The 12152-nt window shown below is 44.6% G+C and overlaps 1 protein-coding gene across 8 annotated transcripts in view; it reads left to right on the top strand.

Moving 5' to 3' along the window:
- Positions 1 to 12152, top strand: part of GRIA1 (glutamate ionotropic receptor AMPA type subunit 1) — a 333609-nt gene that overhangs the window by 229817 nt on the left and 91640 nt on the right. For all 8 annotated transcript variants that reach the window (XM_088475695.1, XM_088475691.1, XM_088475690.1 and 5 more), the window contains exons 9-10: positions 6503 to 6613; positions 10643 to 10849. In XM_088475695.1, coding sequence (XP_088331821.1) covers positions 6503 to 6613; positions 10643 to 10849 — 318 coding nt within the window. The remainder of the gene's footprint in view (positions 1 to 6502; positions 6614 to 10642; positions 10850 to 12152) is intronic.

Below are 12152 nucleotides of genomic sequence, written 5' to 3'. Positions count from 1 at the left end.
TTTTAACACAACAGGTTCTGGGCTTGATGTCACCTTTTTAATGTGCTCTGTGACATTGTTCCGTGACTCTGGTCCCTGTAACTGGACAGCTCATGGGATAAGGCACCAGCTATTCCTAATACCAAAGACTAACAGAAAGTGATTGGAAGCTGCTTACACAATAAGGCTTTCACATTGTATTATACTCATCTGTTCCTATGCAGTATTCCCCACCAACACAACAAAGGCGTTACTTCTGAATCCAAAATAACAGTTGCCAGTGCACGGTTCCTGTACACCAGTCAGTTACAGAATTGTGCTACAGCATCAAATGCTTTTTAACCACTCAACTGACCATTTTTTTCCAAAAACTGCTCAGAAATTGACACTCTTTATTTTATTTAATAAAGTTTAAAAAGTATTTTTGCAAATATATTTAAATATTTTATTTAAAAAATATACCTAGGGAGTGTTTTGCACCCCCAACTCCCATTATAATATCACCCACCCCCATCAGAAATAGCTCCCACCAGTGACAAAAGAACCCCAGCATTATCAACCCCCACCCCCTAGTGGTAATATATCCCTGTGGAAGAGCCCCCACCCCTAAGGTCCCTCAGTCCCCATGTGTCACTATATATGTACCTTTTTTAAAATATATATATTTCCCCAGGCCAGAAAATATTTTTATGGGCTATATAACCCACAGATACCACCCCAGTGTCAAAAGTCCGTCCCCCCCATTACCCCCCACCCCTGTGGCCTTGCTCTGCCCCCTCACCTTATTGCACAGCACAACAAGGCGGGGGGGGGGGGTGATCATTATTCCCCTCTGCTGCAGCTGATCTCTTCCGGCAGTGATGTGGCAATCACAGACCACCGGATCACTGCAGGGGGGTCCGTAGAGTCATCGAAGATCCATTCTGCACTTGTGCAGAATGGATTTCCTCTGCACAAGCCAGGGGACACAGCGGGCCAGCGTGGCCACATGTTATGCGACTTTGCCCGTTGAAGCACTTCTGGCTCTGGTCACATCACATGCCAAGTGGTTAAAGGGCAACTATTTTTTATCTTGCTGACCAAACCTCTTCTGTAACCTCTATTCTTCCTACTGCCATGCTGTTTTTAGATATTAATCTGATCTTGACCATGCAAAGTTTATGTGACATAAATATGGACTATGGGACGGACCATTCCTCCCATGAGACAAGTGGGCGGGTCTATTTAAAGCCCTTCGCATTTTTGCCTCTGAAAAATTGCATTGCTTATCAGCTCATATAACAGCGATAAGCAATGACTTTTCACAGCTATTTATGAAACTCCTCTTGATGGGAGACAAACTCCAATAAAAGCTCACCCTGGTGAAGAGTGAAAAGTAAAATTATAGCTTTTACTATCACCTTACAGCAGGGTTCAAAGCCAGTCTACCTATAGTATTGCCAGCGAAAACAAAACCTACATATACTGTAGGCTACAATGGCTAGCGCTATTTTCAGATAGCATTAGCTGTTGGTAAATTACTGCAGTCCACTGCTCTCATAGAAAATGACGGGGATGGTGGTACTGAGCAGTAATGTGGTTAAGCAGACATCAAGGGGATCTGCACTAATAAATATCCATTGTAGAATTCATGAGGCAGAAAATAGCAGAGCACACTTCTGTAAATAAAATGATCTGAGTTTATTCTTGCTTAAAATAGTAACTATACAAGCCATTTTTATACAATTTAGTATATCACAACAGGTGTATACAATGTAACAATTAATGCACAGATAATGTGTTTTAGACACAGTTAACTGGTAAGAGCAATACATAATGACCATGTGGAAAAAGTTGGCATTATCCAAAGAAAACATATATTGTACTCATAAAGATGACTATAGTGTTAGCCATTTATATATAACTAGCAACCCGCCCAGGCTTCACATTGAATTTACATCAATAATCTTTTTTATCCGAGGTAGACAACATTAGTTGTTTTCCCTCCTGACTTCAACACGAAAAGATTTAGGGCCTGATTCAGAGCCGCTCACTGCTGGCGAGCACTCGCTCTGAATCAGGGCATGTTTTTTTTTTCTCTCCAGCCCACTCGCAAAGTTTGTGCGAGCGGCCTGGAGTCAGTCGTGATTATCGCTACCATCAGGCTTGCGACGAGACCCTGTGTTAGGGTCTCAGATCCCACAAGCCCGAGTGGACTTCCTGCTCTAATAGAGCAGGAAGTCCACTACTGACATCAATAGTGATGTCAGTAGGGCCGCCCACAAATGGCAGGCATTCCTAAGGAAATGCCTGCATTTGTGCAGCCACCCCCCATCCCGCCTACAAAACGGGGCGAGCTGTCACTCACCATCGACAGCCGCCCCGTCTTGTAGGGAGACCCGTAACGACTGAGCTGCAGTTGGTGGACGGGTCTCGTGCACGCTGGAGGCGGCGCATGCGCAGTGGAGTAAGATCGAGCCGCTTGCGAGCACTGTGCGTTTGCGAGTGGCTCTGAATCAGCCCCTTAGTTTTGAAGTGACACGCAAAAGGGCCACGAGTAAAACAATCTCCACTTAGATCAACTCCAATCACTTTAAGTGTCTGTCTCTGTGCCTTATTGTCATGCCAAAGCAGACTCTTAGGGGTATATTTACTAAAGTGCGAGTTTTTACAAAGTGGAGATGTTGCCCATAGCAACCAATCAGATTCTAGCTATTATCTTATAGAAGGTACTAGATAAATGATAAGTAGAATCTGATTGGTTGCTATAGGCAACAACACCATTTCTAAAAACCCGCACTTTAGTAAAAATACCCCATACTGGAATTGCACTCGTTTTTCACATAAATGAAATAGGAACGGACAAAAAAATGGAAAAACTGAAATTTGTATCAGTAAACGGAGCTTAAATAAATTTATTTTTGGAGAAACCGAACAATACGTATTAATCTCTATACGGTATAAAATAAAGACCATCGTTGTAATAAATCTTTAAGCAGTGTAAGCGAAGAAAGCGCTTTGACGTTTGTTTTTTCATTGACTTGCTTCACTAAAATCGTCACTGCCCAGCTCCCTTTTGTCATACATTAATGTTTCATACACCTAAACTTTCTTCGACAAATGCTCTATAGGATAGTGAAAACTGCATCAAAATCCGTCTAGTGGTTCTCGATATTAGCCCGAACAGACAGAAGACAGACGCCTACCAGGGACATTAGTTTATACTATGAATAACAGTGATACGAATTGGCTCCTTTGACAAATAACAAGGTGGTTATTGAACTAACAGCCTTTTGTCCTCCTGTGAGGTACAACTTTCTTAGGATAGATTGCAATGTCCCGAGCTGGAACAATTACCCCTCTCAGGGTTCAGTATTTTGGATATAAAAAGTGGGTCCCACACGTATAGTCTCATATTGGCTGTTTGTATTTCTACCACTATATAGATGTGGGAAATTGTGGACAGCTATTGCTCTATAGGATGAGCAGACACACGGCCTGATTCAGAGATGTATGCAAACCCGATGGTTTATGTACATCTCCGACTGTGGGGGGTCTGCGCATTTGCAGAACGGGTCCTACATGATTGCTCACAGTGCCCTCTTAGCTGCAGCATTATTGACATGCTACTGTGTTTGGGGGATGGAGCAGGGGTGGACACAAGTACCGTTCTCCAAAACGTCCAATTACGACGACCAAGCTGAGTAGGCTTCAACTGGGATGTAGTCAGCATCCTGGCTTGTGGGATGCAGACGGGCGAAGCACTGGCACCGAAATCCCAACAGTGTTGGAATCCCGGCACCAGAATCCCGACTGCCGGCATCCCAAAGGTAAGTATCGGGAGTTAGTGGGAGGGTTAGGGTGCGGGGTTAGGGTTAAGCATTAGAAGGGAGGGTTAGGCACTAGGGAAGAGGGTTAGGATTAGGCACCAGGGGGAGATTAGGTTTAGGCACTGGGAAGGGAGAGTTAGGTTTAGGGGCGGAGAGGGGGAGGTTAGGCTTAGGCACTAGGGAGGGAGGTCAGGGTTAGGTACTGGGGAGGCAGGGTTAGGGGTAAGGCTTATGGGTCTATTTACTAAGCAGTGTTAGGAGACAGAGTGAAAAGTGATAAAGTGCCCGCCAATCAGCTCCTAACTGTCATCTCAGGCTGTGTTTGAAAAATTACAGTTCGGAGCTGATTCGCTGGCACCTTATCACTTTTCACTCTGTCTCCTAACACTGCTTAGTAAATAGACCCCTTAATCTTACCTTCTATCCTTATGGGTGTCGAGATTCTGACTGTTGGGATGCCGCTGTCAGTATTTAGACCAGCGGCATCCCTACCACAGGGATCTCATACACAACCCCATCAACTTACGCTGCCTGATCAAAACAGCAACCATCTTGACCGGTGATCCGAGGCATCGTCTACGAATGCTGCACCCAGATTGCAGATGCATGCAGGAGGTGTCTATTTCCTACAGACACCTCCTGCACTTTAGCATATTAGGCCCTTCCCTGTAGCTGTGCAATACTGTCCATCTCTGAATTAGGCCCACAGTTCAGAGTCGATGGCCGTGATTCAATTTAATGCGATGTTGAATAGCCACGGAAGGGAGCTCCCGTAGCTATTCAATTCAGCATGCCGGAGAATGTCGGTTCTCGTGAGTTGACAGGGGTGTTTAGTCGCGAAAACTGGCATTCTCCAACTAAAGTGCTAAGCCAGCAAACAACCGTGCAGCCGGTACTTTTGTCAGATTTCTCCTCACAAATCCCAGGGGGATGCGAGAGGAAATCCTTTAGCCTGACCAAATATTGCGTTGAATTGAATAGCTTCAGGAGCTCCTCCCGGGGCTATTCAATATTGCATTGAATTGAAACGTGGCCACTGAGAGGTAATGGTTTACTTTTCATGATAATCTTTAGGTGCATGGTCCCACATTCAATCTGGATGTGGGCTGCGGTTAGTGGTGTACGAATGTCCCACTCACCATCATGCATCCACAGCACCTTAATGGAACTCGGGTCTCTGATGCACTGTCTCTGTGTTTGTCGCTTTCATATGAATTTGGTAAAAGCATTAGATATCTGTGACATCAACTGCTTTAACCTATTGTTAAATGGCCCTGTTACTACCTGTGTGGAGTTTGTATACTCTGGTTTCCTCCCACACTCCAAAAATATACTGGTAGGTTAATTGGCTCCATACACAAATTAACTGTAGTGTGTAGGTGTGCGCACATGTGGTAGGGAATATAGATCGTAAGCTCTACTGGGGCAGGGACTGATGTGAATGGAATATTCTCTGTAAAGCGCTGTGGAATATGTGTGCGCTATATAAATAACTGGTAATAAATAAATATGGAGATATGGGATCGCTTCATAAAAATTAACTATAAAGCCTTACTTTTAATTTCCTTTGGGCATTTCTGTAAACTTGCTGTCAACCCTGTTGACCATCTGAAAATCACCCTGTTAAACCAAAATAAAGTACATACAGAATACATGTTATCAGGGTCTTATGGTCACTAATGATGACAAAGAGTCATATTGTCAGCCATTATACTATGTTTACTGCAAGGAAAACATTGGGCAAAGGACTTTGTTGCCTTTTTAGATTATTCTGTGTTTTATGCACTAGAAACATTTTCAACATTATAGTTGCCCCTACTATCTGGACTTACCACTGCCTGACACCATACTGTCATGTCATCCAGCCTTTCTTCCTGTCTTTGACGTAATCCTATTGTAGGGTAATTTTGAGTGCAATGGAAGTCATGTTTAATCTCTATTTATTTATTTATTTATAGTAATTTTTAGTGTAATATCAACTTTTCTGAAAACAAAAATGGTTTCCTAGACAAAAATCCAACTTGGCCTCTTGGCCATTTCCATACACCTTATACTTCTAAGTACAGAGGGGTCACCAATCTGCACTGAGTAGTAATTCAGTATTTATAAAGACTATATAGGCAGATCTACGTAATAATAAGATAACCAATGTCGTAATGTTTGGATTATCCTACCTGTGCATAAGCAAGTTTACCTTTATAAATTAGTTGTCCAAGGCCATTACTTCTGCAGGATTTTAACTTGAGACCTGATGTAATACAGAAAACAAATCTGTAGCAATAATTAAATCAAGAAAAATTAGATTCATTTGAACTTGATAGACTGAAGTCTTATTAAACCTTAATAACATTTTAAATGAGCATACAACTTCTATAAGATTATTTGTACACATGAGATAATTTTACTGGTCCTTAGATGAGAGGCTAAAACTGCCTCTCATTTATTGACGGTATTAAATCCTCTTGTGAAATACACCCACTCACAAAACACTATCCCTAAACATGTCTCTAAACCAACAGAAGAAGCACTGAATCATTACACAATACTATAAATGTATGGCATCGATTTCCATTCTTACCTGGATGGGAAATTCAGACTATCCTAGAACTAAGTAGAGTGCATCAGCCTTAGAAAATTCAGTTGCATGTTTAATGGCCCAGAACAAAACAAAGAGAGATGTTCATTGACAATACATTTTATTTTCTAATTAACAGATTGCTACTTGGAATGAAGATGATAAACTTATCCCATTAGCTACTGATGCGCAAGCAGGGAATGAATCCATAGGGGTACAAAACAGGACCTACATCGTTACCACTATACTGGTAGGTATATTTTCATTTAATAACTTTTTAGTTTTGAATGTGTACCACTTACCATTGGAGTACTTTGTCTTCCCCATATGGGGCAACACACACAATGGAGCCTTGAACTAATATCCATGAGAATGCAACCTATTACTCTGGTAAGTACCTTAGGAACATGATTGGTCTCAAAAAGCTTGACCAGATAGGGCTGATATTTCTCCACCAAGTTTAGGTGACAGGTCCCGATCCCTGGGACTCAAAGGGGTCAATCCAATTAGCCGCGAAGGGTGTGAGTTGCCGTTGCAATGGCGTTAAAACACTGGCAATGGACCGGCACCTCGCACCCTTCACAGCCCGCTCTGAAGTCTCCATTCCACTGGTCTCCACTCAGTACCAGCTAACTGTCAGTTGCAGATTTTCTCCCTTTACACTATCTCCCATTGGGAATACTCATCGGTCTCCAAGTTGAAGAAGTGATATTACTTGAAAACAAGTTCTTTTAAAAATACATATATGTGATGAGGTTTACTCATGGACAGACAGCGACCATTCTAGCAGATGAAAAATAAATGGTAATTTACAGCATTTTTATACACACCTACTACTAATGTATTGGCCACATCTTCATGGGATATGTAAGGGTCAGGGTTAGACACTTGGGGGAGGGTTAGAGTTAAGCTGCCAGAGGTTATGGTTAGGGTTAGACCAGTGGTCGCCAACCTTAATTGAGATGTGAGCTACTCAAGAAAAATGAAACCTCCTGAAGAGCTACTAACATTTTTGAAAAAAGAAAAACTGGCTAATAACCGAAAAATTAAAGATCATTTAATCAAAATGATAAAAATGTTTCATAGAAAACAACAATGCATTTAATTAATACAGTGATATTGTTGCACATTTCACTTTTAATTGCCAGCTCCAAAGAGGTAAGTACAGTAGAGAAGCAAAAGATGTAGGCAGGGCAGCTGTGTGGTTTCTCGGCAGGGCTGGACAGGAGTCACTCGCCACAAATGCAGTCGACTCCTGTGATGTCCAGATGGTATCCGTCACACTCACGTATTGTGTCGCCCTATGGCAATCACCTGACGTGCTTCCCCGTCCCTCCACCCACAGCTTTGTCAGAGGTCACTTACTCCTAGTTGACTCAGCAGTACTGCAGCTAGTAGAACTACCCAAATTATGTCCGCGAGCTACTGTATCTCGCGAGCTATGGGTTGGAGACCACTGGGTTAGACACTTGGGAAAATTTTAGGGTTAGGTTTAGACAATTGGGCTAGGGTTAGGCACCAGGGGGAGGGTTAGGGTTAGGCACTAGATGGAGGGTTACAATTAGGCTTAAAATACAAAATAAATGTGTCGACCATTTTTTTTGTGTCGACTATTTGTTCCTTTCGGCCTTATGTACGTCGACATTTTGCACTGTCAACCTTTTGTACCTTTTGACCCTGTCAACTTTTTGAATGTCAATCTTTTGGTATTGACCTATTTATTACCTGTTGATCTTCTATACCACACGCTTAATCACTATGGTCTCTCCAGCATCTCCAACCTCATTTCTGTCCACACTCCCTCCCACTCTGCCACTCTTCCTTCAATTGCTGCCTCCATTGCACCAAGATTACCTCCTCTCAAGCTTGTCTCCAAGATTACAGCAGTTCTACCCCCTCCTCTGGAACTCATTCCCTCGCCATGTCAGAATTTCTGCAAGTGTTTGCTCAAAACTCACCTTTTCATCAAAGCATGCCATGCCTCCTCCTAAATCTACACTCTTCTCCCTTATCCTTCACTATTCCCAGTTCGTCCACCACCTGTTCACCCCTCTTCTTAGTATGTAAGTTCTGACAGGCAGGGCCCTTCTTTCTCATGTTCCTCCCTAGCACTATACTTGCTTCCAGTGCGCCTTGGGTCCTCGTATCTTTCAGCGACTATGACTTTGTGTGCTCACCCTTCTTTGGATCCTGGTTCATTGAGGGCCTGATTCAGAGGTGGATGAAGTTGCACGCCCCCAACATGCCCGCCACCGATAGCCATCCCCCCAGTGACCACCCATGAACACCCATCGGAATTGCATGAATCTCCATGCATTTCCAATCTTGGTAGCCCTGCAGTAACCATCAGGATGCATGAGCAGAAATTAAACATCTGATGCTTGTGCCCAAAATATTTTATTCTATCCACCTCTGAATCAGGCCCTGACTTTTGAAATTGGCACCACTGCCGAACTCTGCAGAATGGCTGGCAGCGACTGGATCCTCTCGGATCCAGGCCTGCCACCATGCCAGCTATCTCCGCCGTGTCCCACCGCCGTTAACGCTGGCACCTACGCCACTAATGCACCTACGCAGTGTCCCCGCCGCATACCCACCCAGTGACAACAGCGGATCCATCACTGGATCCGCTGTCCAAACACATCTGCCTGACTGACAGGGGCGTGCTTTCATGTAGGCTGAAAGCACGTCCCTGTCAATGAGGCATTTGTATAGGTGCCTCTTTCCCCTAAATTTTCAATGGGCTTTTACAGCCTGTGGCATTGCCCCACCCTCCGCTTCAGCCACTTTCTATGGTCAGCGGGAGGCAGAGCTCTCTCACTGCCTCCTGACTGATTTTTACTATAGAATAATGCAAATCAGATATTTATGATACAGAGGCCCTCATTCAGAGCCGTACGCTCTGAGCAGAGCGCACGCTCTGAATGAGGGGCGGGCTCCATGAAAATGGAGCGTCCTTCAGGACGCTCGTATAGCTGTGGGTCACCACCCACAGCCTATACGAGCGTGCATTTTGATGGTCGCGATGGTCGTGACCATCGAAATTTCGAGCCGGAGCCTGCGGTTGAGGTTTTCAACCGCAAGCTCCGGAGTGATTTTGGCTCTATCAGAGCCAAAATCACTCCCACTGACATCACTAGTGATGTCAGTGGGCCGGCTTTTGACGGGAGGCGTTCCCGTGGGAACGCCCCCGTCAGGGAGACACGCCCCCGGAACGCCTACCAAAGGGGGCGTGCTGTCAATCAACATTGACAGCACGCCCCCTTTGATCGGACACAACGATCGAAGGACTTTCCTTCGCTCGTCGCGTCTGGCGCATGCGCACGACGGAGCTCCCTCCGTCGTGCGCATGCTCAGTCCATAACATCGACCCACTTGCGAGCGGACAGCCGCTCGCGAGTGGGTCTGAATCAGGCCCAGAATCTGTTATAAATATCTTCTCTGTATTATTTTAATCATTATGACAGGTGAGGCTATGCCTCCCCTGACTGCACATCCCTGGTAGTAGCCAGTGGTGTATTTCCCATTAGACATGTGAGGCTTATGTCTATGAGCACCACTTACTGGAGGGCTGCACGCCTTGTAAGCTATCCTACTTAGTAAGTATGTGTACATAAAAAATTCAACAAAATGTCATAGCTCATGACTTTCTTCATTATTATATTATACTGTTTCCCATTGCTTCGCCAACAATGAAATTGCTTCTGCCAACTTGGAACAAACAGACAGACACAACATTCTTATTGTATTAGTATAGATTAAATTGTGAATTGCCCATGAGGGCTTATAAAGAAATAAAAAAATTAAATTAGGGGGTGACCATTACTGTTGTGCCTAGTGGCGCCCTGACCTGACCTGCCCCTGGTAGTAGCACACGCTTGATTTCAGAGAACGTGCGGCGCTAGAACAAGCAACAAACTCTCCACATTTGGACCTGTGCCCAACTTTGCGTCAGCCCTTTTGTGTCTGCAGACCCCTCTCAGTTACTCTTTTTTCAAGGTCGAGGGTTAAATTATGTTACAATGAGCTGGGGAGAGTTTTTGATATATGAGGATGTAGGACTATTAGTATTCTGATGCATGTGGCAAAGGAGATTGCTGTGCAATCTAGTACATATAGGTGAGGTAGCAGTGCGTTGCCATCTGCAAGCCAACACCATATGTTCAGCAACATCTTCACAATTTATATGAACAGAACTTGAAGTCTCTCTATTTGCTATGATTATGTCACTAGTACTGTAGTTAATTGGTTAATGCTGCTTTTTCTTTCTCCTCATTAGGAAGCTCCGTACGTTATGTACAAAAAGAATGCTGACGAATTTGAAGGCAATGAAAAGTTTGAGGGTTACTGTGTGGAACTGGCCTCAGAGGTAGCCAAGCACGTGGGATTCAAGTACAAACTGGAGATCGTAAAGGATGGGAAGTACGGCGCTCGCGATTCAGACATGAAAGCCTGGAACGGGATGGTGGGAGAGCTGGTGTATGGGGTAGGTATACAATATGTTGCTATTGCTTTATTTCACAAATACCATCACTCTACATATCGAAACTGCCCTGATATAAGCAGGTCAGCACCGATGTGAGGAGACTATCCCGTCATCCCGATTTTCAGGACTTTTCAGGTACAGTTGGGAAGTAAGTCCCACTTTTGGATGCCATTTCAATGCCGTTGATCATTTTGGTGAGGGAAGGGTGAAGGCTTAGCACTTTGGAAGTCCTTTGCATGAACCAGGTTTGTGGCATTGCCTCCTGTGTTAAGGCCATACCCATTGAGATGTGGAAATCCCCCTAACGGGACACGATCACGCTTCATTTCAGTTGCGTTTCAATAGTTTTAGAAGGTATGCGCTATAACACAATACATTATATCAGTGGTTTTCACCTCCAGTCCCCAAGTACCACCAACAGGTCATGTTTTGTGGATTTCTTTAATTGTGCACAGGTGAGATATCTACAGTATTTTGCTTGGTCAAAATGGGTTTTTGCTTGGTCCTGTTCCCAAGTTGAGAACCGCTACTTTATATGGATTATCTCTACTGTTTTTGATTTAAGATTTAAAACTAAAACAGCACTTTTTTTAAATGTATCACATTAGTCTCATTACAAACAACACTATTTTATAACAGAGTGATGTTTTAGCTCACACTGCATCCAAGAAACAGCACACTATGTAAAAAGTAACATATATGCCCAGAGCCTGCCCTAGCCAAATTAGTTCCCTAGACAAGATTTTGGGTGGTGCCCCCCCCGATGGGATCCCAAAAAGGGCTGTGACCTCACGGAAGGGGCATGGTCTCACTGTACTGTGGCCCCTTTACTCATTGTGCTGTGCTCCCATCATCCATCTCCCAACACGGCACCCCTCACTCAGCACCTTTCTCCTAGCACAGCAAAGAGCACAACAACCCTCTCCCAGGACAGATCACAGCACCCATCACCCCTCTTCTAGCACAGCACCCTTCTCCCCTCTCCCAGCACAACACTCCTCTCCCAACACAGCACCCATCACCCCTCTCTCAGCACAGCATAGTGTCAGCACCCTTCGCCTGACCCAGCACCCCTATACCAGCACAGCACCCCCCCTTACCCAGCATAACACCCCCCTCTCCCAGCACAGCATAGTGCCAGCACCCCTATCAGAGCAGAACACCCCTCTCCCAGCATTGAGGACCACAGCACCCTGGCCCTCTCCCAGTTCCAGACTTACTTTACTTGAGCGCAGCCTGCAGAGCAGCCGACTCGAGGTTCCCACTTTTCCCGTCTCAGGCCGTGTGCCACTGCATGTCTCCC

This window comes from Taudactylus pleione, unplaced genomic scaffold (genome assembly GCF_031769625.1).
Source record: "Taudactylus pleione unplaced genomic scaffold, aTauple2 ptg000176l, whole genome shotgun sequence".
Lineage (NCBI taxonomy): Eukaryota > Metazoa > Chordata > Amphibia > Anura > Myobatrachidae > Taudactylus > Taudactylus pleione.
This window is presented reverse-complemented; position numbering and strand designations above follow the sequence as displayed.